This window comes from Cyphomyrmex costatus, unplaced genomic scaffold, assembly GCF_001594065.2.
Source record: "Cyphomyrmex costatus isolate MS0001 unplaced genomic scaffold, Ccosl1.0 scaffold474, whole genome shotgun sequence".
NCBI lineage: Eukaryota > Metazoa > Arthropoda > Insecta > Hymenoptera > Formicidae > Cyphomyrmex > Cyphomyrmex costatus.
This window is the reverse complement of record NW_017279009.1, coordinates 2319820-2344299: the sequence shown is the minus strand read 5'-3', so window position 1 is coordinate 2344299 and position 24480 is coordinate 2319820. Positions and strand designations below refer to the sequence as shown.

At 35.5% G+C, this 24480-nt stretch overlaps 7 protein-coding genes and 1 non-coding gene across 12 annotated transcripts; 2 read left to right on the top strand and 6 right to left on the bottom strand.

Annotated features, from left to right (window-relative positions):
* Positions 1–2477: 2477 nt before the first annotated feature.
* mRpS21 (mitochondrial ribosomal protein S21) lies at positions 2478–4529 on the bottom strand. 2 transcript variants are annotated; one of them, XM_018545061.1, is made up of 4 exons: positions 4493–4529; positions 3927–4233; positions 3319–3683; positions 2478–2806 (listed from the first exon to the last, which is right to left on the bottom strand). In XM_018545061.1, exon 4 carries the CDS (start codon positions 2804–2806, stop codon positions 2534–2536), a length of 273 nt encoding a protein of 90 aa, XP_018400563.1. In that variant the 5' UTR covers positions 3319–3683; positions 3927–4233; positions 4493–4529; the 3' UTR covers positions 2478–2533. The 2 variants fall into 2 exon arrangements, with proteins under 2 accessions (XP_018400563.1, XP_018400564.1); XM_018545062.1 differs by having other exon boundaries at positions 3927–4245; positions 4493–4516.
* Positions 4530–4810: 281 nt separating this feature from the next.
* gudu (Armadillo repeat-containing protein gudu) lies at positions 4811–10812 on the top strand. Its single transcript, XM_018545066.1, has 10 exons — positions 4811–4878; positions 5158–5455; positions 5666–5869; positions 6090–6176; positions 6601–6849; positions 7164–7595; positions 8340–8744; positions 9146–9367; positions 9743–9858; positions 10154–10812. The coding sequence occupies exons 1-10, from the start codon at positions 4811–4813 to the stop codon at positions 10185–10187; spliced, it is 2115 nt and encodes a 704-aa protein (XP_018400568.1). The 3' UTR covers positions 10188–10812.
* A 111-nt stretch (positions 10813–10923) lies between these two features.
* LOC108777959 (Receptor expression enhancing protein A) lies at positions 10924–13052 on the bottom strand. Of its 2 annotated transcripts, none has more exons than XM_018544980.1 (4): positions 12850–13052; positions 12205–12437; positions 11987–12125; positions 10924–11860 (listed from the first exon to the last, which is right to left on the bottom strand). In XM_018544980.1, exons 1-4 carry the CDS (start codon positions 12974–12976, stop codon positions 11817–11819), a joined length of 543 nt encoding a protein of 180 aa, XP_018400482.1. In that variant the 5' UTR covers positions 12977–13052; the 3' UTR covers positions 10924–11816. The 2 variants fall into 2 exon arrangements, with proteins under 2 accessions (XP_018400482.1, XP_018400481.1); XM_018544979.1 differs by having other exon boundaries at positions 10925–11863.
* A 635-nt stretch (positions 13053–13687) lies between these two features.
* On the bottom strand, positions 13688–16107 carry LOC108777898 (probable pyruvate dehydrogenase E1 component subunit alpha, mitochondrial). Of its 2 annotated transcripts, XM_018544890.1 has the most exons (7): positions 15946–16107; positions 15785–15802; positions 15310–15546; positions 15014–15232; positions 14674–14922; positions 14353–14601; positions 13688–14246 (listed from the first exon to the last, which is right to left on the bottom strand). In XM_018544890.1, exons 1-7 carry the CDS (start codon positions 15994–15996, stop codon positions 14061–14063), a joined length of 1209 nt encoding a protein of 402 aa, XP_018400392.1. In that variant the 5' UTR covers positions 15997–16107; the 3' UTR covers positions 13688–14060. The 2 variants fall into 2 exon arrangements, with proteins under 2 accessions (XP_018400392.1, XP_018400393.1); XM_018544891.1 differs by lacking the exon at positions 15785–15802.
* Positions 16108–16857: 750 nt separating this feature from the next.
* On the top strand, positions 16858–18830 carry LOC108778020 (DNA polymerase delta subunit 2). Its single transcript, XM_018545070.1, has 7 exons — positions 16858–16912; positions 17009–17195; positions 17261–17565; positions 17648–17867; positions 17935–18172; positions 18240–18532; positions 18607–18830. The coding sequence occupies exons 2-7, from the start codon at positions 17027–17029 to the stop codon at positions 18726–18728; spliced, it is 1347 nt and encodes a 448-aa protein (XP_018400572.1). The 5' UTR covers positions 16858–16912; positions 17009–17026; the 3' UTR covers positions 18729–18830.
* Positions 18831–19506: 676 nt separating this feature from the next.
* On the bottom strand, positions 19507–21261 carry LOC108778034 (protein dimmed). The gene is made up of 4 exons (XM_018545093.1): positions 21080–21261; positions 20979–20982; positions 20111–20333; positions 19507–19914 (listed from the first exon to the last, which is right to left on the bottom strand). Exons 3-4 carry the CDS (start codon positions 20315–20317, stop codon positions 19597–19599), a joined length of 525 nt encoding a protein of 174 aa, XP_018400595.1. The 5' UTR covers positions 20318–20333; positions 20979–20982; positions 21080–21261; the 3' UTR covers positions 19507–19596.
* Positions 21262–22007: 746 nt separating this feature from the next.
* Dph1 (diphthamide biosynthesis 1) lies at positions 22008–23968 on the bottom strand. Of its 2 annotated transcripts, XM_018545026.1 has the most exons (5): positions 23842–23968; positions 23324–23755; positions 22957–23264; positions 22510–22893; positions 22008–22235 (listed from the first exon to the last, which is right to left on the bottom strand). In XM_018545026.1, exons 2-5 carry the CDS (start codon positions 23634–23636, stop codon positions 22008–22010), a joined length of 1233 nt encoding a protein of 410 aa, XP_018400528.1. In that variant the 5' UTR covers positions 23637–23755; positions 23842–23968. The 2 variants fall into 2 exon arrangements, with proteins under 2 accessions (XP_018400528.1, XP_018400527.1); XM_018545025.1 differs by having other exon boundaries at positions 23324–23968.
* A 96-nt stretch (positions 23969–24064) lies between these two features.
* On the bottom strand, positions 24065–24136 carry TRNAQ-UUG (transfer RNA glutamine (anticodon UUG)). The gene has a single exon. It is a non-coding gene; the product is annotated as a tRNA-Gln (tRNA).
* Positions 24137–24480: the final 344 nt, after the last annotated feature.

Here is a 24480-nt window from a genome sequence, read left to right as displayed (position 1 = left end):
AAAAATTTCATAGTTATTCTCTCTCGATTCTGCCCTTTTACCGATATCCAGCAAAGATATCGGTAAAAGGATAGCGACATGGAAAATAAGGGGGATCGATGTGATAATACCTGATATTTTTCTATCTAGTTTCGTTTTTTCTTTTTTTTTTTTCCTATACAACAAAATCGAGAACTTTTTTAACGAGATATCACGGAGTTACAGAAAAATTAAAATATATATTTTACTTAAAATATAAGTTAAAAGTATAAAATTACGAGCAAACGGAAGATTACATTTTTAGTGTGGATTTCAAATAGATTCGCCTCATAAATAAAAATTTAATTCGAGACACAATCGCGCAAAGATATATATTTAACGCTGGCGGTTCAATCGGGTCTAAGCTTTCGTCGGGGGATGGAGGAGGGGGCGGGAGGAGTTCTCCGATTTCCGCTTTCCGCGGACGAATCTTTTTTTTACCCATTTACTTCTTTCTCCATTTTGATAATTTTGATGGGCAGACTTGAAATCCGATCCGATCGCGTAATACCCAAAAGCACTCGGCGCAATAATGGAGCCATCGTGTTATTCGGCCGGCGGAGAAGGCATACGCGGAGTTTCAAATCGAAACGGTCTCGGGGAAGGAGAACGACGGCCCGAAGGGTGGGGGCCGCGGGCAGGGTGGCATCCCCCGGGACTCAGAAATCCGTTTCTGGGCAAACTGTCTTGCGAGTAGTTCGTCGGATAGTTTCGGATCCAGATTCCCGGGAGTTAAGCCAAACCGCCTTCTCAAGCGAGACGACGCGCGAGGGTCGGCTCCCTTCCCGTTTCCTGATCTTCTCTTTCCCTCTTTGATAGCGCGACAGTGCGCGGTCCCGATGGCTGAAATGAGATCCGTTTGCTACCTCCTAGTTACGAGAATAACGCACCGAGGCCCCGGATTTATGACGGCCGGGGTCAAATAAATCGCGGATTATACGACTTGACGAGCACTTTGAGAAGCTTCCTGCGTCCCACCGGTCTCCTCTCTCTCTCCGACGACTTCTTGGAATTTATCGCCGTTTAATCCATTTAACCCTTTCGGGGACAGTTTATTCGTTATGCGAAATATTTGCATCTTTTATGAGCTAGGTATCCTTACACGATTGCAGACTGCAATTTTTTTCGGAACCTTGGAGGTGAATCTCTCATTTAAGTGATACCCTCTTATTTGAAATGAACACGATCTTACTAATTAAAGAACTTTTAGACTGTATTTATATTGCTGAACTGACAAAATTGACTCCGGTTCAGTTCGTTTTTTATTATTTTCCACCTTGAAAACTAGATATTGATTCATGTAGAATTGTTTAGAATAAGAAAATAGAATAGAGTTAATTATTGTATATATCCTTCTTAATAATTTGAAAAACAATGAGAAAAACACAAAATCGAAGAATTTCAAATGAAGCTTATAGCAGCAATCATCATCGAAATGGAGAAGTTTGTGGAATTCAATATCAGCGCCAATTTAACGAGAATTATTCGAAAATCGAATTCTAATACATCCGAGGACGAGCCAGGACGTGCAGTGACACTGAACATAAACGAATATACCAGATCCCGTTTCCCAGTTTCACGCTAATATTCCAGTAGGACATTTTACCAAACGTTCCTCGCTGTGGGAACGATTTTGAAAATTGACTCGCGAGAAGGAGCGAAAGTACTTATCCTACTCTAATACGGCGTTATCGCCAAGTGAAGGATACAGAAGCAACCGCCGTTCTCTCTGTTTCTCCCTCTCTCGTCCTTTTTCGCTCTTTCCACAGGAGGGGTTGAATTACCCTCCTGTCCACCGACAAACCCCGCTGGAAAACTTGGCATAGTCCGGGCGCCACTATCTATTCAATTTTCGCCAAGTTGGCGGAGTCGTTGCCAGGAAAGCCGACCAACCAACCGGACGTTTTGTCTTTTCTCGCCTCTCGCGAAAGAAAGATGATGGAAGTCGCTTACGGAAAGAGGGGTTGAAAAGGGAGGAAAAAAAAAAAGAACGCGCGAGAGGGAAAGAGAGAAATGCGCGTTCCTCGCGCAAACCGACTTCTCGGAGTTACTTATGGCGTGAGATAGCGAGAAAACGCGTTTCTGTCCGGATGATTTTTCATTTTACTTCTTAGCGCCGCATTAACGTTTAAAGCACATTTCCTATTGATCCATTTTCTCCGATTGCAGATTGTATTTTTGTGTCTCAGTATGTACTCGTCAATTTTTGTCTGTGTATAAGAATACTTTCTGATCCGTCCGTGTTAAATGTAATAGAAGTTAATATCTTATGTGTCAGGACATTCAATACGAATAAATGAAGTTATCAATTTCAGCTACGGAAGTATCCTCAATCGATTTGTATCGGATACACGGGGAATAAAGTAAAAATAATTGGAAGATGAAATAATCGGTATTATTACATTAGGATATTTTCTATATTTTCGATAATATTTATTCATAAATAAATCATATGGTATCGATAGACAAATTTATCACAATTATACAATCTGAGACGATAATCTTATGCCGCACCTTACGATGCACCGGGATAAGGATCTACTCTGTTCTTGCGTAGAAGAAATTTAATCTTTCTGTCCATATCCTCGTTGTAGATTGACTTGCACCTCTCATAGTTGATCCTGCGTCTGACTTGAGTCGGTTTCTCATAATACCTCGTTCGCCTATACTGACCGAAGATGTCTTCTTTGGACAATATGCGATTTAATAAGCGGCATGCCTTGTCCACGTCGTTGTTCTGAACGAAGATCGTACGGCTGATGAATTGCATGTGCCGTGAAAGACCCATCTAGAAAATAACGTAAAAAGCAATTACATTTCCATATTTTTCCTCCATGAACGTTTTACTTGATCTTTAAGTAGCTAGGTGGCTTAAAGACAAGCAAATTGGTAAGTGCTCAGAACATAAAAAAAAAATCTTTAATTTTATAGTTTATTTTTTACTATTATGTTATATAATAACATTTACATATTAGTTACACTGTTATAAGACAGAATAAAGAGTATTGAACTTAAAATTTCTGGGCATCTGGACAATACTTTTCATTTTCCTTTTCTAGAACAAGGTTTTAAATATCAAGTGCTGTACCACTTCACCTAAAGGGGTGGTATTCATTTGAAGATTAAAGTTAGAGAATACGTCGTGCTCGCATCTTTTCGTAAAAAACATACTATGACATAATAAATGCAAGTACATAACAAATGCTCTTAAAAACGTATTAAAATTAATAAAACGCTCGACAAAACTCAAAACTTATCTCGTTAAATCTACGAGTTTAAGGATTATTGACAAATATTTACCGTAGCAGTTCCACTTTTAAGTTAGGTTAGACGCGATCAATCAAGCCCCGCTCGCGCAGCGATGCGATTTCCAACCCGCTTGCAGCACTCGATGGTAGCGCCATCTGGGGGAGTCTTAGATCGAGGCTCTATGAGAATTGGCGCGAGTCCCGTTGGACCTCTGGTGGCGGTCGCCACAGAAACTGTATGAGTAGCGCCATCTAGCGGCCGTCAAGAAGATGACGTCGCCTATTATCACTCTATCGATAACCCGATTAATTACCGACCACTTCCGGCGGATAATCGTAGAACAATCGTATATGTCCCAGGAATACAACGTTCAGGAATGTGATAATGATAAAATAGGCCACTAGGCAATAGGCGATCTGCAAAGTAAACACGAGGAACATTATATAAGTGCGGAGAGATCATGAATGAAAAAACATAAATAGAACAGATATCTCTGGCAGAAAGTCGTTCAAGGAACGCACAAAATAAGGATTGAGAATAACGTTATTTTAATTCTTAACGTTAATAAGCAGTGAGACTTTTTAACCAAAAATCATCGAAATAAAGTCATTTTCTCTCAGCTTGGTGCGTTCCTTGAATGCAGCTCGTGCTTGAATTACTTCTCGGTCTTTTAGATTGTAGCCGAATCCCCATCGGCAAACGCAGAGCCAGGCGCATAGCGAGAGCAGGAATAGAACAAGAGCAAACGGAGAAGCATATATATGCACGACGAACATTTGTTCATGTTGTCACGGCAGCCCTTCTCTATATCTTTTTCCTCTAACTCCTCCGGGCGATGCATATTTTCGCAAAGATCGCCGTGTCGCTTTCACCAAGCTCGAATTTGTTCAACGAGATTTCGCTCGTATCCATCCCGTATCTGCAATATCTTCTTCCCGGCAATACGAATCGGCTTCCTGATCGATTCTGTTAGAAAAACTCCCCGTGAAAAGAATATTTATTACTTTTACAAATCTCCCTGTCGGGGCATATTGTCGATAATTCAGGTGATATTTTCACGCGCGGCACACGTTAATTACGAGCTCTTTCACGATGACCTTTTAGAATAAATCTATCTTTTATTCTTGCTTTTTAAACTGCATTATAGAAGTATCTTTTTCGTCGAGTATAAAAAAAAACACTCATTTTATTTTACGTTCCAAAAGTATAATATAGAACAGCATACCTTTAACTGAAAATTTTATAGATATCCAAATGGAAACTAACGTTTAAAATTTACTTTATAGACAATAAAATTTTGCAAAAGCAATTAATTGACATTTCGTTTCTGTTTTTTTTTTTGACAAGCATTTAAAATTTCCTTATTTTTGACAAGACAGTGAAATTGGCTGTGATTGTTTGATCGATAGTTCGCTGTAGTAGCTTTTGAGGATAGACAAAGTTTCGAGTTAAAGACGAGAGTAAGAAAAAGACTTTCCTCCTTCGATATTCTCGGGATCTTGCGAGAGAGAATTTATCGTGAATTTAATGCTCGCTGTAAAAGATGCCCCCAAAAAAGAAGAAAGACGTTGTGCCGGCAAAAGAAGCTGTGCAGGAATTGGAACGTACTGAGTAAGCAAACGGACACGAAATCACGTGTGGAGACGAATCATCCCAAAAATCTGTAGTTACGTTTCCGTTATTGTTGATTTTATATTCTGTAATTATTAATTATGTACCATATATACAACGTAATAATTTCTGACGAATTTTATAATAATTTTTATCGATTATATATATTTCGAATCTTTCATGTTCCTTTCTCGGAAAACTGGAATGGGATTCGGAATATCTTTTCAAAATTATAAATAAGAAATGTAGGATTAAGCGATATTAGGTCCGTTTATGTAGACCAGAACCGGAAATCGTGGAGACCACCGAGCCGGAGCCTCCGAAACAGGTGTCCTTGCTCACCGGCGAACCCTATGGACCTCGAATTCGTCTTGTCAGCGAAAAAGCCGAGGAGGAAAGCTCGGACGACGAGCCAGAGTCCGAGAATGAGGAAGAGGCTAGATATCAGGAAGATCATCCGGAAGTGCCTTCCGAATTCTGGCACATACAGAAACTTATCAAGTACATGAAGGCCGGCAATCAGACTGCCACCATGGTGTCCTTGTGTTTATTAAAGGATTACGATCTCACTGACAAGGTCCGTTATATTTTTATTGCGAGATTAAATTAGGTTGCAAGAAAAAATGTTATCCAACTATGTTATATAACAAAATCAATAATTCTAGTAATTTGCTTCATTATCTCTATTTACATCAATTTTTAAAAAATTCTTTAATATAAAAAATAATCTGTCTCTCTTGTATCTACATAATCGAGCATTCTCTATAATAAATTCGTGATAGTGCAGATCATACAGAAGGCTATCCAAGAAATGGGAGGTCTCGAAGTTTTAGTGAATCTCCTCGAAACGAACGACATCAAGTGTCAGAATGGCTCGTTGTCGGTTTTACTGCAAATCGCGACTTCCATGGAGATGAAGCGATATTTAATTGACTTGGACATTGCGACGCCATTAATTCAAATGTTGAAGCATCCCGCCAGAGATATCCAGGTCGTTCACCTTTGTCATATAACTCCTTCAATTAATTAATCGTCCTATAACTGTTTTTATATTTAACTCAGAATCCGATTCATTTGTCAATCAGCAAAATGTTCGTCAAGTTAAAAATACTAAATTCTGAAAAATCTTGAATCTAATTTTTATGCAGTTATTATATTATTATACATTTGGTTTTGTCGCGTTATGTAATGTTAATTTGTAATCCTCGTAGATTTTGGCAGCCGAAACTATGGCCATTATAGCTCTAGTCCGAAAGGCCAGAAAACAAATCAGAATTCGCGGTGGAATACCGCTCATCGTAAGTTATCCAGTCATCAGTATTCGAATAAGACAAATAAGTTTTCTTATTCCAAAATTGCTATATATACGATATTCAATCTTTAGTACATTTTTATTAACGGTGATATTCCGATCTTTTATTATACATGATATTCGTATTCTGAATTAATTTTCATCACTTTTATAAATATACAAAAATTATATAACAGAAGTTTATATATACTTTAAAACATCTTTAGAAAACATTATATTTGTAAAGTTGTGTGTTTAAAAAAAAAAAGATGACAAGATAAAGACTATTTATTTAGCCAGATACTTCTGGTATAAAAAAAAAAAAAAACCAGAAATGTGCAGAAAAATGACGAATGACTCGTGTGTGTATTATGAATAAAATATTATTTTTCATATGAGCTAACTATCTATTGACTCTTTTTGTTTGACAGCTGGATGTAATGGATGTACCAGACGAAGTTCTTCGTCGGTCATACGATGAATTAAGCGAGGCCAGCAAAGAACTCGTGGCCGTCGCCATAGGTTGTGCCAAGGTTTTAGATTCTTTGGGCAGCAGTCCGAAGGTCAAGGAGGAACTTCGTAAACATGGTGTTGTTCGTTTGATGTCGCGTTTTCTAAAATCGAAACACACTCAGCTAATCGTATCCACGATGGGCGTCGTGCAGCAGTGTGCTGATCTGGTTTACTGAATTTTATTCTTTATCTATTAATAGTGTTCATTAAAATAATTTAAATCAATTTGAACAAAATATATATGTTAAAATTATGAAAATGATTCGTGGAGAAAACACAATTATCATTATATTAATAATCGAAAACAAGTTAAATACCATGAAATTTAAATACCAGGCATCAATGTCCCGGATTATCATTATTATTTGAACTCTACTGTCGCATTTATTAAAATCGTAATTAATTGAACTCTATTTCTAAAATTTCATTATAAATATAATTTCCTTGTAGCTTGTGCCAATATCTATTGGTGTATCTGTAGAATGTTTTCAGAGAGGCATTTGAACGAGTGGGCATCATCGACGACTTGGTGCGACATTTGAAGAATGATAACGTGAAGCTGAAGGAGAACTCTGCTTTAGCCATCTTCAAATGCGCTTCGAATCGGGAAACTCGAATGATGGTACGTCGAGCTGGTGGTCTGGACCCACTTTGCAAACTTGTGCAGAACGAGGAGGTGCACGCCAACAAGCGTCTGCTAGCCGCGGTCACCGGCGGCGTCTGGAAGTGTGCCATCAGTCCCGAGAACATAATGAGGTTCAATCAGAACGGTCTGGTAGCGTCGCTAGTACCTCTGCTCGAGGAAAATGAGGATGAAAGGGTGTTAGCCAATGTCGTAGGCGCCCTTGCCGAGTGCTGTAAGGATCCTACTAACAGGGACGTCTTGAGGATTAACGAGGGTCTACCGAAACTGGTAAAGACCGTTCAAAGTCAGGAGTACACTTCTATCTGTGCTTTTCTTCTCTCTCGTTCTCTCTCTCTCTCTCTCTCTCTGGACCAAACTTTGCCTATATCTGCATGTCGAGCTCTTGTTTGTACATTAGGATTATATAGGAAGGAATATTCATACATATTGATGACCTCAAAGATGATGTAACACCACGGAGAATAGAATATTTTTTCTTTTCCGAACAAGATAATTTTTATGTGTAAGATATATATTTGGATTAATTATTTATCTCGCCACGTGTTCTACATATAACTAGAATATTGTATCAAAATGGAAGAAATATTTAAAAAAATTAATATATTATGTAGATGGTGGAGAGAGAGAGAGAGAGATCCTTCCCACATTCAGAACAAATATTCAGATCGATGTAATAAAATCGATAGTCGTGGTTCTTTTAATGATCCTCGAGCAATTACTAGATGAATTCTCATCGTATATATTATACAATTTATAATGATTATCAATTATCAATTTTATTGGAATATCGCTGCATTGACCCATTTAAGTTTAATTATCCCGTTGGAGTTTATATGAGAGATAATTTTCAAATGAACCGAAAATTGGATTGTGCATCGGAAGGTTTGCGAGTACCATTCTCGATGATTAATCGAGTTAACGTGCACTACACCATTCCCATGACGATCGATGTTTCCTCGTTACTCCAGTATTTGCGATACCGCAGAATGAGTGCTTCAGGGACCTTTGCAGATTAGACTATTGAGCGCCACGTATGAGCCATTATTAGAGAACGTGCCACTGGTGCTGAAAGAGTGTGCCGTCAATGAGAAATGCATGGACATTATCAACGATCCGGAGCATCGGTTGGACGGTGTGCGATTAGTCTGGTCCCTGCTGAAGCATCCCAGTGATGTGATCAAGCGTAATGCTTGCCTCGCTCTGGTACCTTGCATCCGCTATGCCAAGGATTCTCCTGAGATGGTGCGTGCCTTCGTGGGCGGCTTGGAGCTCACCGTCAGTCTCCTAGAGAGTAAAGATACGGAAGTGCTCAGCGCGGTCTGCGCCATGATCGCGGAAATTGCCACTGATCCTGAGAACTTGGGCATCCTGACGGATCACGGCGTCGTGAAAAAACTGGCCGCCCTCGTGGAAACGGTTGGTTCAACGCTGCTTATGATGATGGTTTCTGTTTAGAATTTGCGCGACTACTTCGTGGCAAAAAGATAATAATTAATATAATTGCGAGAATAAGTTTTTATTATTTTTAAGCATTACAAAATAGATCAATAGACAAATAAAGGTTTTATTTAAAAAATCTTTAATTTTTTTAATCAAAACTTTTGTGGTATATGAAATTAAAACATAATGCGCACATACCAGTGTGTTCCTCATATATAATTCCTCATTTCTTTTCTATCAGATTAATTATTTAATTATGATTTTTAAAAAAAGTTACTCCGTTTTTCCATAAAGCAGTCGCATTTAAATATTTTACTTTGTGATTAAATATTTTTAATTAAAATATCTGCATAATAAAACGACTATTTTTTTTAAAGAACGATGAGAACTTGCGCGCTAATCTGACACTGGCGATAGCCTATTGCTGCGACTGGGACCGAAACAGTTACGAATTTGGCAAACTAAATGCTGTTGCGCCATTGGTTAATTACATGACCAGCAAGAACAAGAACGTGTTGAAGGGTGTTTGCATTGCTGTGTACCATTTGAGCAAGGAGCCCTTAAATTGCGTGACCATGCACACTTGCGGCGTTATTAAGGTATAATTAGACCATAGGAATTTGCATATACGTGATAATTGCTCGATGCTAAAGAAGAATTGTTTCATAACTTTATGAAATCAAATCTTGAAACTAAAAATTTTATTTTATTCGAAAATAAATATTTTTTCACAAACACTAATAAACATATAATTAATTTATAACCACCAACAATATAAATGCTAATAGTCTATGAATATTTTCGTAAATAGAATGTTTAGTATATAACAAATAAAAGTTTCAGATATATATTTAAAATTACTTTTTAACTTAATTTGATTAATTATCTCCTCATCAATATATCGAAACGACAATTTGCGGAGAAAACTTTCATGGAATATATATTTAAAACTATCGATGAAAATTTTTAAACAGTACGTATTGCGCTTGGTGGGCTCGGACGATCCAGAGGTACAGATTGCAGCTGCATCCACTATTCGTCACATAAGAAAGCTCGCATTGACAGCGGAGAAATTCCACTTCAAAGAAATGTAATTCTCTTGCATTTTTCATGAATTTAAATTCTAAAGAGCACAAATTGATCAATTTATACTCTTATTTATAATATTGGCAAATAACTTTTAATTTATATTTGCACAATTTTTCTGAAATGCGTATTCATTTCGTCGTAATTTATTTACTTAATATTGTGCGCTTATATATATATATATATATATATATATATATATATATGCATACACACACATTTGTGCTCTTCAAAGTTAAATTTTATTTTGCTTTTATCATTTAATTAATGCTATAATATAATTATTGAACTGTCCACAGGAACGCATTACAGGAAATTGATTTCCGTAAATGACGTCAGTTATTAGTGAAAGATAGAAAAAGGGTGGAAGAAAAGGAAGTGTATAAAATAAAAACATATTTATTGCGGTGCGTGTATAGTGACTTATATAATTTTTTGTCAATATCTCTAAATTTACAATTTTGTTTAAAACCCGTAATATTCACCTCTCAGCAACAATTAGTAACATTCATATGTGTATGAAGAGCTTTAAAAGTGACGAAAAAAAGATATAGAAAAATTAGCTTTTTATAGAATCCACAAATGGAGCACTGAATTGATCGGACAAATTATTAAGTTGTACAAGATTGTGGCTTAATTTGAGCAATATACACATCTCCTAAGCTTAACTCTGTACTTCAAAATTGAAGCTACTTAAAGAGGATGTTGGTAAAATATATTATAAACATAAGAAGACAATCGCATGCAAGTTACGATACAATCTCACATATATAATGTACAAATTTTAAGCTAATTGTGCGTGTCGTTTCATTGACGACTCATGAACTAACTAGAAGGCATAATACCTGATTTGTTTCAGAAGTCTCGCCTTATATATCATGATATAACAATTGAATGGCAACATACTTGTCATAAAAAATTTAAATTTTTAATTAAATTGATTTATCGACGTATATTTACGTATCTGAATATATATATATATATTGTTTTCGATTATCTCGAGTTTTTGCTATTTTTATATATTTGAATCAATCTTACCAGCTTCTTATCAACATTGCTTAATAAATGACTTATCTATTAAAACGTACCTAGTAAAAGCCGATTTCACCAACATCGTATTTTAACTATTTCAGACGTTTTAATATTGTAAATATTTTAGGATCGAAATATTAACAATATGTAACGTTAGTTGAAGAAATAGCTATTTTGAAATAAAGACAATGAAATCAGAAGAATTTAATGTTTCATATAAGCATGGTAGACTCGTGTGCTGTCTACCATGCTAATGAACTTGGGTTCGAGCCTCGGCAGATTCTAGAAATTTTTTTCGCGCATGTAGCTTTAGCGATCTGGCGACTCATAAAAAAAATATCTCAAATTACCGTTCGAAACCGGCATTAATAATGAATGACTTTAATGTTGGTGAAATTCTCCTCTAAAATTAAAGTATTTTACTTTAATTAACACAAGTACATTATCAATGATTACAGAAATGGCAAAAACACGCGCAGTCTATTCTATCATACAAAAACATTCCAAGTTTTGTTTTCAGCTGGCTCGGAATCTCTACAAACAATGAGCCGAGCTTATCTGAAAATAAAACGCTTATTTCTCCGTGAAGAAATTTTTTTTAATCATTTTGTAATTTTAAAGACAAACTATTGTACTATAAATGATTTATTTTCAGAGGGAGGCTTTTTTCGTTCGTGCATCATTCGTATTCGCTATCTATTCACAATTTTGGATAACTTTGGTTTTCTCTGATCTATTTGCAAGTTGCTTATAATATCTAGAATAATCAAAAATTTCTATTTGTTTGGCATTTTCTTCATCTTTGTAGTCGTTAATGTAACAACGCTCGGTAATATTCGGTAAAGCACAAAATTCACGCTCTCTCCGCTGGGAATGAGTAAAAAGGGAAAGACACAAATGGACTTTCTATTTGTTTGATTTACAGCTTCATTATTCTTGCTTGTTGGTCAGCAATGCGTCTGTCGCAGTCTTAACTGCTACAAGAATAATAAATTCTTATATTCATGTTTTGATTTATATTTATGTTGCAAATAAATTTTCATTGATATCCATATTTTTAAGGAAGCTAAATTATTTTTTATTTAAAAAAATGACCTTACCTGTGTCACGTGCATTAGACAAAAATCTGTCCAATCCAGGTTGATATTGAATGAACTTTGGACGGATGATACGACGATATAGAATCAAGGAGCCATTATACTCGGCAATTGGCGCCATCAACCATATATAGAATACACACTGTGTACAAGTTCATAATTAATAATATATTTGTCCTTGGCAGGATTTGTCTTTAAGGTAAGTACTTTTAGGATTGTACCTTAAACAGCCAATAGACTGGAAACCAGCAAACAATATATTCAGAAAAGAATTCTATTATAGTAAATACAGCAAAAACCACCCAATAAGTAAGCCATTTTGTGTCATCCTCTTTCTTAGAACTTTCCAATGCTTTCATAGATTGATATGCAGGATAAACAAAACCAACTATATTACATACTAGCTGTTGTCCTAATCCAAATACCAAGTATATAGCCAGCAACATCAATGATCCTACCGATAAATAAATAAATAATAAAAGTAATAAGAATAACTTAATCTAAAGTATCTCTATTTTAAATTCAACATACTGCTGTTTGCAAAAATGTCGATGCAAACAAGCAGAAAATAACGGAGTATCTGAAAGCGATATCGTCACCCAAGTGTACGATGACCCGGGCAAAGATCAACAGGTTGCAGATTTTCGACAGTAATTTCGAAATATATTTATCAAAGGAAAAACAGCGTAACATGAAAACGATGAGACCGTGTAACTAGTTATTGCGTAACGAGTGCGTGATAACGAGTTCTAAGAAACCGCGAAATCGCATTAACATGAGGCTGAATAATTATCCGAGCTTGGTCGAGCCGGGCAATCAATAGGAATGACTGGAAATCTGCATAATTGTACCACCGGGCGACTCACCGACAAAAATGTACAGCCGATCGATGCCGGTCTTCTCCTCCGCCTGGGCGAACATCTTTGTCCACGGCTTACTATCATCCTTCAACGTTTTCTCGAGATATTCCTTCACTGCAACGATTCGAGACATTTTTTTTCGCAGAATAAACTGACCTTCAACAAAGATCGTCCGCGTAGCGTTGGTTAACCGTGCACCTGTACCTGCTCGCTCGCCACCACAGAGATATGGCCGACGTTCGATATCGACTGATCGACACATTCGATGCTTCTTTCTTTCTCGATCTCTCGATACCTCTCGAGATTCGACTAATCGCCATTCAAAAATATCTTACCCAGCATACAACTTTTTTAAATCTCTTCTACCTATCTGTTTCTGCTAATATAGATAATTTTAATCTCGATTCAACTTACTCTTTACCTATTTTTTATAATTTTTATGACTAAAAAAGATATGAAAAGTTAGATAAATCAAAATTAAAATATAACTTACAGGTTTCTCTATACTATCTAAATCACAGATAGTGTTGTATATAACACAGTATGGAAATCAGTGATATAACTACATTGGTAGAAACGAACATCTCCCAAGAAGTGTATAAAATCAAATTTCCATCAGAGTAATCCTCAGGTATGTTATCCTCGTTTATATTCGGTAAACACAAAAAAGATAAAATATCTGGATAGCACTCAGAAAAAAATGGGAGTATTTCAATATTTGCATCAAATTCTGTCATTCAAAATTTACCCTTATTTTTTAAAAAAAAAACGAATCATTTCTTATTTTTATAACAAATTTTTATTTTTTTAGATTTTTATTTTAACACATTATAACAAATGGCTCAGATCTTAGGCGCACGTTGTATTGTAAAAGATCCTTTCGTGATAATTTTCACATTGGAAATAAATGTGAGATTATAAATTTAATTCACCAAATTATCGAAAATATGGATCTTCTTTTTCACACGTCAGTCGTGTTGGACTGCAATATACAATGTTACGCGTGCGTATTGGAGCATATCAAGATATCGGTACGCAATAATTGCACTCGAATCTGTTTCGACAATATATCAGTTCTTGTTTGACGAAACAATATACAGCCTCAAATTTAAAAAAAACGTGTGCATGTACGCTTCTATACAACTAGTTTATAAGTCTATAAACATTGAGGACGTGGCACGAGACTGCAGTAATTAGAAAATAATCTTTGAGCAGTTTCAAGCATTTACAGCTGGCCCTAGTCTGGTGTGCGATAGAGGATCGAAAGGTGACGTGTTCCGAATTTCCTTCTCTAAACATTCCGTATAAATGTCGGCAGTGAGCTCGTTGAGTGGAATCTCCTTATCGTTCTTGGCAGCTTTCATGGCGTCGTCCACCGATTTCCTAATCTCACCTTCTATTGCCTGAGACAAAAAAAGATCGCTTATCTACATAGATCATCATCAGATGAGATAAATTACTAATAGGTAACATTAATTGCGAAATCTAACAAAAGAGACATCGACTGACTTTGATTTCGTCCGCAGTAGCCAGATTAGAATTTAAAATTCTCTCTTTAAAGCTGGTGAGAGGATCCCGGGTCTGTCGAACCTCCTGTACCTCTTCTCGCGTACGATAGCTGGTTCCAGGATCCGACATACTGTGTCCGCTATACCTATATGTCACAGTTTCCATGACAATGGGTCCCTTACCCGACGTGCAATGATCGATCGCAAATTTCGTGGCTTCTCTTACGGCTAACACATCCATTCCATCCACCTATAATACAATTTTCATTATGTGTAAATCTACTTTAATAAAATACGAATCCTTTAAAATGGATTAACGTACCCATATTCCGGGAACATAGTCGCCTCTGGTATAATACTCCGTGCTTGCCGCAGCTCGATCCACACTGGTACCCATTCCGTATCCATTGTTTTCGCAAACGAAGATGCAGGGTACATCCCACAATTTTGCCATATTATATGCTTCAAACACCTGACCCTGATTGGCTGCGCCGTCGCCATACAGCGTTAAACAGACTCCACCATTATTCAAGTATTTTTGTGCATAAGCGATTCCAACTCCCAGTGGCACCTAATTACAATTGTGACAATGTTAAAATAATCCAGTTTTTAAAAATTGTAATCTCAACGATGTTAAATTGAATTTTAAGATTAATGCAAACCTGAGCGCCCACAATGCCGTTTCCTCCATAAAAGTTCTTAGAGTACATGTGCATGGAGCCACCCTTGCCTTTGGCATTGCCACCTTGTCTACCTGTAAGTTCCGCAAAAACACCAAATACATCGATGCCCATTAAATAAGTCCATCCATGTGCGCGATAAGCTGTGATTACAGCATCCTGGGGTCTCATCGCAGCTTTCATGCCAACTGCACAAGCTTCCTGCAAAGAAAAAGCAACAAAAATAAAAGTGTTTCCGAATCAAATAAATATTTCGAAAAGATGAAAGTGGTCTTTACTTGTCCAGAATACAAGTGACAGAAACCCCGAATGATCTTCTCTTTGTACAAGTTACCAGCAGCCGTTTCCATACGACGTATCGTATGTAGCTGCTTAAATAGTTCAATAGCATCATCCCGAGTCACTGTAACCTGAGTAGATGGGCCATGGTCTAATTTGTGCAAACGAAACGGTTTGGTTTCGAAGGAGGCTTCAGTTGCATAATTATTTTTCTTGCTTGAGAAAAACGAAGCCACCTAGAAACATCAGTATCTAATCAGTATCTGTGTGACGACGTAAAAACATATTGTGAGTACGTAACTGTAGCACGTGCGACAGCGTGAAATTTACATAATCTTGTGAGTCAGTGGATTGTGTTCTCCAGAAAACTCAAAGTTCTGAATTTTTGTGTTAACATATATCAAATACAAATTCAAAGCAAACATAAGGCGGCAGCGAACCGCAGCGCACAACCGAATCGCGAGTGATAATTACCTCGTTCCAGCTCCCAAACTGGCGAATATGCGAGATATTGAGGAAAGAAGAAGACTCATGAGATACGGTGTCGCAAGTAAGAGTGTCTGGGATTCGTAATGAGACCCTGACACGGAAAGCACGACGCGGCGTGTTTAGAGGTCATGCTTCGGTGCACTTACATTTCGTCTCGACGATTGCACGGCGACGTTCCTGAGGCAATTTGGTATCATTTCCTAACAATGGGGAAGAGATGAGTGAAAACAGAAGACGTTTTTCGCCACGTCGAGTCCACCGCAAAAGACCAAGACCGCCTCGTCGCTGTACCACCTTCACCTGACACGAACCAGATGGTGCAGGAACGAGTACACCGAGAACTGCAGAGTGTAGATGCAACTTCAATGACGGTCACTGTCAGGGTGCTAGAAGCGCAACCAATTTTGCCAGATGCTTTTTCTAGCTTGTACACCTATATTGCAACAAGAGAAATTTATTAGTATTAATTAAATATTCATTATGAAAATTTCTTCCAAAATTATTTATATATTTAAAAAAAATTTTCAGAATTTCCAAATAATATTGCAACTTTTTTAGAAAATTTGTTTTATTATAATTCTTTAGAAAATTTTAAATTTTTTATACAAATTGAAAAACTCAGAAATGTCGAGCAAGTTTTGTATCTTTTTTACAACTCTTCTTATATATAAATTCTGAAATTTTACATTTTATAATTACATAAAATTTTATAAATTTGACAAAATTATAAATACTTTTTCAAAAATTATAGAATAAGAAATCTTAGAAATATTATAGAATATCTCATAATTCATATACATAAAAAATTCTAAGAAAAATTATATATAGACTTTTCCGATATTTTTAAAAACTGTTTCGAGATTTTCATATAAAAATTCTGAAAACAATTTTCACCTGTTTTTGTAAATTAAAATTTCGTATGTCATATGAGAGAAGATACGAACTATTCTTCCTTTTTCTTGAGGATAAATGAGGATCTCTGCTTATTAATGGATTAGTTAGGTGATATGTCTGACCTTTCTACACTTCGAAGGCGCACAATGACAGCGTGATCATATGTTTCTTTTAAAATGCGAGTGCTTCTTCACATGTGGAAAACAATGAAAGGCATTAGTATGCTTCTTTAAACATTCTTTTTTTTTTTTTTATAATTGTCTCTAATACGTTGTCTGTTTTATTATACGAAAACGTGACTTTGAAAATTTTCAGAAACGAGTTGAATCTGGAATGGAGATCGACGATTCCAGCGAATATGATCGTAAAATTGTCTCCTTCAAAGATCTCGGTAGATTTAAATTAACAGAGAAAAGATATAACGATGATTCTCTTAATATATATACAGCTAGGCTGAATGATTTGCGGGAAGACACATTATGTAGAGCGAAACTGAAATGGAGTAAGTTATATTTATGCACTCAGAATCTTTCTATTTACATTATTTACAGTTTATGTATGTTGTAGCCGACTATCCACATGTAGAAATTTCACACCTGACTCTGGAAAGCCTAGGAAAGTCTTATATTCTAATAGGAGTACTTTATAAGGATCAGAGGCTGAAACCTTCTCTTCTACGTGACCTCAGTAAGGAGCTTCAACTGGAAGCTCAGCCGAGTAGTAATAATTACGCATCAGTTGACGACCAATTGTTTTTGGAGGATGAAACGTTACGTGTAAGATTAGTAGGAAATCACATGGATATACAGGAAGTAGTCACGGGGCTTGTTTGTGCGGTACTTGGACATGAATTAGAAAATGGGACATTTTGGGTATATACTTACATAATTATGACTATAGACAGGATTGTTATGAACTTGTTATGAACTTGCTCATATTGAATTTTGCTCTTAGGTAGAGGATTGGTGTTTTCCAGGATACTACCTGAAGCCTTCTTCCAGTGTAAGCAGGTCATTGGTGGAGGATGGAAAAATTCTGCTAGTATCTGGATTAGATCTAGTTAATAACACGGATGAGTTTAGCTTAGATTTACTTTCGGAATGGATAACCGGAATGGCGGGATGTGCCAATGCCCAAAAAGAAGAAGCAGCAGTTGCTCAAGTCATTATCGCTGGTACGAATACCGAATCGAAGATAATTTCTGCCTAGCGATAGTAATTCATGTATAAATAATTGTATAGGAAACTCCATTCGTAGCTCTACGAAAATATATAGCCACAAAGGCTATCATGAGATCAAATCGCATGATCAGCTTAAGATCAAAGAAGATATAATAGCAATGCACAAGCTTGACGCTTTTCTCAGCAATATTCTCAATTGCTGTTGCGTTGTCTTGATGCCAGGAGAGTTTGATCCTACTTGCAATTATAGCATGCCTCAGCAGCCTTTTCATCCATGTACTTTACAGAAATCGACCAGGTAACAGCTACACATTTAAGCTTCACGTCAAACTTTCTTTACATAATACAATTTAGGTGTAATACAGATTTGAAAGCATGCATGGAGCGACTAATCCTTGGATCGCTAATATTGGGGGTCGTGTCGTAGCCGGTTCTTGTGGCGGACCAATCATAGATATTATGAAAATCGCTGGATTATCTCAGCTGTCTCCATTGGAATGGCTGAAGCGTACCTTGATGTGGAGGCATTATGCTCCAACCGGTCCAGACACGCTTTCGATTTATCCGTTCTTTAAAAATGATCCATTCGTTGTCAACGAATGGCCAGATATATATTTCGCTGGAAATATGGATGAATATGATACAAAATTAGTTACAGGTAGAATTTCTTAAAATCTGATTTAATTATCAACTTTTGTTCAAAATGAAATAATTCATGTATACCATGTGTAGCTGATGAAGGGCATGCAGTACGATTGATATGCATTCCGAAGTTCTCGGAAACAAAAACAGCGGTACTAGTCAATTTACACGATTTGACGACACAGCCTATTTCATTTGGTGATAGAGGCTGATGTGATTTGTATAATATAAAATATTTTGTCCAAGTTTTGGACAAGCATGATATAAAGGATAAAATAATTGTTTATTATGTAATATTGCAATGAAGTATTGAATGACACAATGTTATATTTCTATACAAAAGAAGTATAGAAGATTATTAATATAAAACTTTGATCCAAAGCTTCTCAAATATATAATTTAATTTATTCATTTGAATTTATATTATAACACATATATTTTATATGTATAATAAATATATAATTATTTATTACAATTAATTAGCCCGTTTGTCATTGTATATGCCTTAATAACATATCACATAAATTTATAATAAAAGATAAAAATATATATATATAAAAAATTTGTAAAGTAATTTACAATAAATAAATAATAAGATTTTATAATTTTTTGTAACTTATTTGTTATTTTTAAAAGTATATGAGAATTTATGTAATTTTTAAAATCTCTTCATCACATATACGAATTTATACATCAATATATAACATTTCTTTAAATAATTATTTCTCTACATTATTTATTATCGAAAACTATAATGTAATATAATATATATATATATTCTCTATAAATATGAAATAAAATACTATAGCATTACTATCAATAATATAATATTCTCTAATATATATTCGTTTCTGCGATGAATACTATCTTTCTTTGGCACAAACAGTTAGTATTTTCGTAGATCGTTTATATCAGTCATAAGATACATTATTAATTTTAATAAGACTTGCCCAAATGTATATGGATATTGGAGTTAATTTTTAAGGCGTAAATACATGTATGATTAAAGAAAGGAAGACTATAGTCAAAATGCCATTGAAGAAATCTCAATTCGTCGATATTTTTTAGCGCCGTACCTTTTCAGAGGCCTGTAATATTATCTTGATCTTTTTCCCATCGCGAATGTTTGTTTTGATAAAAATTTTTAGTCTCCGAATCGTAGGATTCCGAGGCAGCAGGAACGTTTACGCAAACAGTAGTCGATTTCAATTGCTGTTCGATGATCGGCGAATCTTGACGTTCAGAGTTGTTGGTTCGCTCATTATCTGATCGCTCCTCACTTCTCATGGCGCAGATTACGTCCGTAAGAGCCACTATATAATTTTTAGCCAACGTTAATGTCTCCATTTTTGAGAGCCGCTTCTCTTTCGAGACATGCGGGATCACTTCGCGTAAGGACTATAAAGACAAATTCGTTAAAATATCTTACAAAATGAAAACATCGTATATCGTATATAATTATATATGATTAAAAAGAGATTTTTCAAAAAATATCAGAAACAAATATTTATTAATACTTTATTAGATTTTATATTTTAGATATAATGTATAGCGAGAGAGAGAGAGAGAGAGAGAAATAGCGCTTTATATGCACCTGGAACGCATCATTCATACAGTGCATCCTCATACGCTCGCGTTCATTGCTTTCCAGTCTCCTGAGAGTTCTTTCCCATGCTGTATTTCCCTTGGAAGACTTTGACAACCCCGAAGATTCCGTTTTTCTCGTTTGTCGCAACCTCTTATTACTTCTCTGCTTCGATTCTGTAGCCCAAGTATTCTCGTTTGTCACTTTAGACCGCATAGTATATTCCTTTCTTCTAACGAAGCAATAATTAAATTTTATCAGTCACGATTTTAAAACAGAATATCCTCTCTTCTCACCCTCAACCCCTGGGAAAAATTTTTACGAAAAACTATATAGATTATTGAGATAAGGTCTTAATGTTTCATAGTAGATATTCGTAGTGAGATGTAGAGCGGCTATTGTTCTCTTTTTATAAATCAAAAAATCCTTTATTCTCAAACAAATCTCACACTCTACGTCTCGCTATAGATATCTATGAAAAATTAAACATTTTTAATATCTTGTCTCAATCTATGTGATTTTTGTGTCTCTACTAGAAAGAATCACGTCAAAATTACATAACGAAATCATGCAATTAAGATAAATCGTAATAAAAATAAATCACGTAATTTAAAAAATATATGTTTTTTCTTCTATGTCTATCATTCAATTTTTTAAAATACAATGACAATAAAATCATGATGAATAAAATTAGTTCTAATATTATGCGATTTTTCAAATTGTGTTTTTTTTTAAATCACTTATCTATTATGTGGTCTACTTGTCTACATTACACGATTTTGTTAATAACTTTGTGAAGTGATTTTTTTCAATAGAGGTACTTTTTCATAAAATCTTTTTCTATCAGGGACATATATTTTTCTATATCTATATATACCTTTCTGTTTGTTCCCAAATTGTAAGCAAAGAGAATCAGAATAAAAGTATATTACGAAATTGAAGATATAAAATTGATGCTTGACATTTTCTGTGACTTACTTCTTATCAATATCGATGGTCAGATCGTTGATTAATGATGTTAAAAAATGACCTGTGTAATTTTATTTTCACAATTCGCGTTAATTTCATCAATTTAATACATTTTAACATCGAATAACTGTATGACAAGTCACGTCATAGATTTCCCAAAATTTGAAACCGTGGACTAAGCACCGCGTGTACTTGTTGAGCCACGCTGGAACGTCAACTGACGTTGCGACGCCGGGGTGCGGCCGGCGCCGCCTTCCACCCCCGATATTTTATCATGTACTCCGTGCTCTTTTCTTTATCTATACATCAATAATCTTGTCCTGCATACGATATTCATCGTTTTATCCTTGTACACTATTTTCTTTAACAATAAATAAAATAACAAATAACGATATTCAAAAAAATAATTTAGATTGAGAATATCGTGATTTGTATAAATGAATAGCTTAGCTTTTCACATCTATATATTTTTTCCATACAATTTTTCACATGATCTCATCGAGGTGTTTTGTAAACAAGTTGAAATGATCAATACATTCTAAATACGTTCAATTTAACGTTTGTTTTTTAATAATAAAAAGCAAGTGGTAAAAAACGAATACCAACAAGTGCTGTGCCGCATTTTGCACACCCTTTATATACGATATTGCAGTGTCTATGTATGAGCGGGCTACAGGTGGGCGTATGACGTAATTCGCCCACGCGAACCCTCCTATCTGCCCATTATCGCTCCGCTAGCAACAACTTAGGGATGACGGGGATTTAATATGAACAGACTTCAAATACACCTGCTCGAATTTATATCAACGTCTAATGAAAAATTTATTTAAAAAAAAAACTAACTAAGCAATTGTGATAAGACGGGGAGAGACATTTTCATTTAATTTAACAGGTTGACGATTTCATAACAAATTCGAATTGCATATTTATAACCCCTTTATTTATCCATTTTACATTTACCACAACAGGCATCAGTTTTTTCCATTTCAGATTCTCTGTGATTAGCGGTCCACGGTCCAAGGCTGATCGTAGCGTAGAAATCCATGGGATACGGTCGATCTTTATCAAACTCTGCCATCCGAAGAGCGACAGCGCCCTCATAGGGTGTGAGAAATGGCTTCTCAAATGCAACACCCCAGTCAATGCTCAATCGTGGACACGCAACCTTGAATAAAATATATTGATATAATTTAACATGACACTTAAACTACGTATTAACTTGATTAAATATTTTTTCTTTTTCATAGCTCCCTCTCTTTCTCTCTCTTTTGAAATTATATATTTCTTCCAAATATGTATATAGTTTTTTATTTTAAATTAAATATAATCCTACTTTTTTCATAAATTAAATACAATACAGAATAAATTAAATGTAAAAATATTAGTAAAGAGATGAGTAAATTTTTTAAAAGTGATGTTTATCTCATAAGAGATCGTACTTGTATGAAAGCGTCAACATCTTTGAACAGCTTGATTTTATCTGGGAATATTTCCGACAGTAATATAACGACGTTTTCCTTTCCTAAAGCCTCAATTTTATCTTGCAGAGTTTTCAATACACGAGGACTACCCTGCCTGCCTAGAGTGCTAAGCACTAAAGCGTATTTGTCGGTTTCAGTAGCACGTTGTATCGCCTCATGCCTGGTCTTCAACATTCTTTCATGATCATAAAACTCTTCAGTTAATTTCTTCGCATATGGGTCATACTTAAACGCTCTCAGCTTAGGATTAGCAATCATAACAGCCTCTAAATGGAAACGGCCATCTCCTATGTACATCACTGCATCAGCACATCGAACTTGTGGTGCAGTGCAACCTAAAATCTTTAAAAGTCATTGTTTAGCATATCAAATTAATAATTAACCATATTAAAGAATGTATCGTACTTCTCCAGGACTGAGTGGCTTGCTTTGCGGCACTGATATTTCATATCCTTCTCTTCTCAATTCTGCTGCTACTGCTTGTACTGTCGTAGCAAACTGTATTGTACTGACTAGTGCTATCTTTGTGGTAACTGATAGAGTTACTTTCAAGCAGTCTACACAATGTGAAATATCAATTTTTATAGTAACAAATACATAAAGTACTTTAATGCCAGCAGTCTGATCTACAGGTATAAGACACGAGTGTCCATAGTGGACCAGAAAGTCTGCATCTAATGCTCGTGTCGTATAATCGTCTATACAGCAGGCTCCTATAATAAAATGATATTAAAAAATATTAAAAGCATTGGATTTACTCATCTAATTATACCATAGGTGACATCGGCCATAATAACAGTTTCTGCTTCAGTAAAGTCTTCAATGATATCAGCTATAGTTGTAGCATATATCAGAAGGCCTTCTGGCATTTGGAGAACTACTCTCTTTGCCTTGGCTTCTCTGATTCTCCATATCGTCTTGTGTATCTCAAAATTATAATTCTCGGGTAAAGCCGCTATGGCAGAATTCAGTAGAGGATCGTTCAAGAGTTCCTCAGGAATTTTGCTGACTCTCGTGGGAGCCTTGAAAACTTTGCGAACAGGCTTCGCTTTAATGACTACCACGGAATCGTTTTGCTCGGCCATCTCTTCCAACTCGCAATCAATTGAATTCGCAAAAATATTTTAGCACATGGTCTACATAAACGTCATATTGCCTTTGTATTAGCAGCAACTATGTATTCGCACGCGCAAGTAAAAAGGAGCTACAAGTTAGGTTAAGATTAGGTTAGAGACAGAAGTAAACATGTATGGTAATTCTACAATGTGCTCCTTGTTTCCTGTTTCTTACTGTTTGTCTCTTGCTCACTCTTGCCTTTTTGACCAAAAGCCAACAGACAAACAGCAAAAAACAGGAAACAAAAAGCACATTGTAGAATTATAAAACTACGATGTTTTAACAGAAATTACTACACATACAAATTACAGATTTTGATGCTAGTGTATTTAGCTTTATAAGCAAAAGATAAAAAAAATTGATTATTAGAGTAATAAAAAAATATAAAATCTCTATTAGGTCCCACCGAGATTTGAACTCGGATCGCTGGATTCAAAGTCCAGAGTGCTAACCATTACACCATGGGACCTTCCACGGAAGATCTCTTCTCTATTATTACCTTTAAGGAAATGGATACAAAATACAATTGAAATGAAAATAGTTTTTTATAAAAAATAAATCGAATATGTTTTGTACAAGGTTTCATTTTCGAAAAAAATATTCTCAAAAATAGCAGAGCTAAATTGATTGATAAAAAAATGAATCCATATTAAAGAACGAAATATATCTTTCTTTCTTTGTTATCGACTCACCTTTTTATCAATCGATTTAGCTAATAGTTTCTCATCAATTCCAGTAGATGTCTCATTTTCGCACTAGCTTCTTACATATTTTCTAACCTCAAATATACCACTAATCGTGACTGATGCTAAT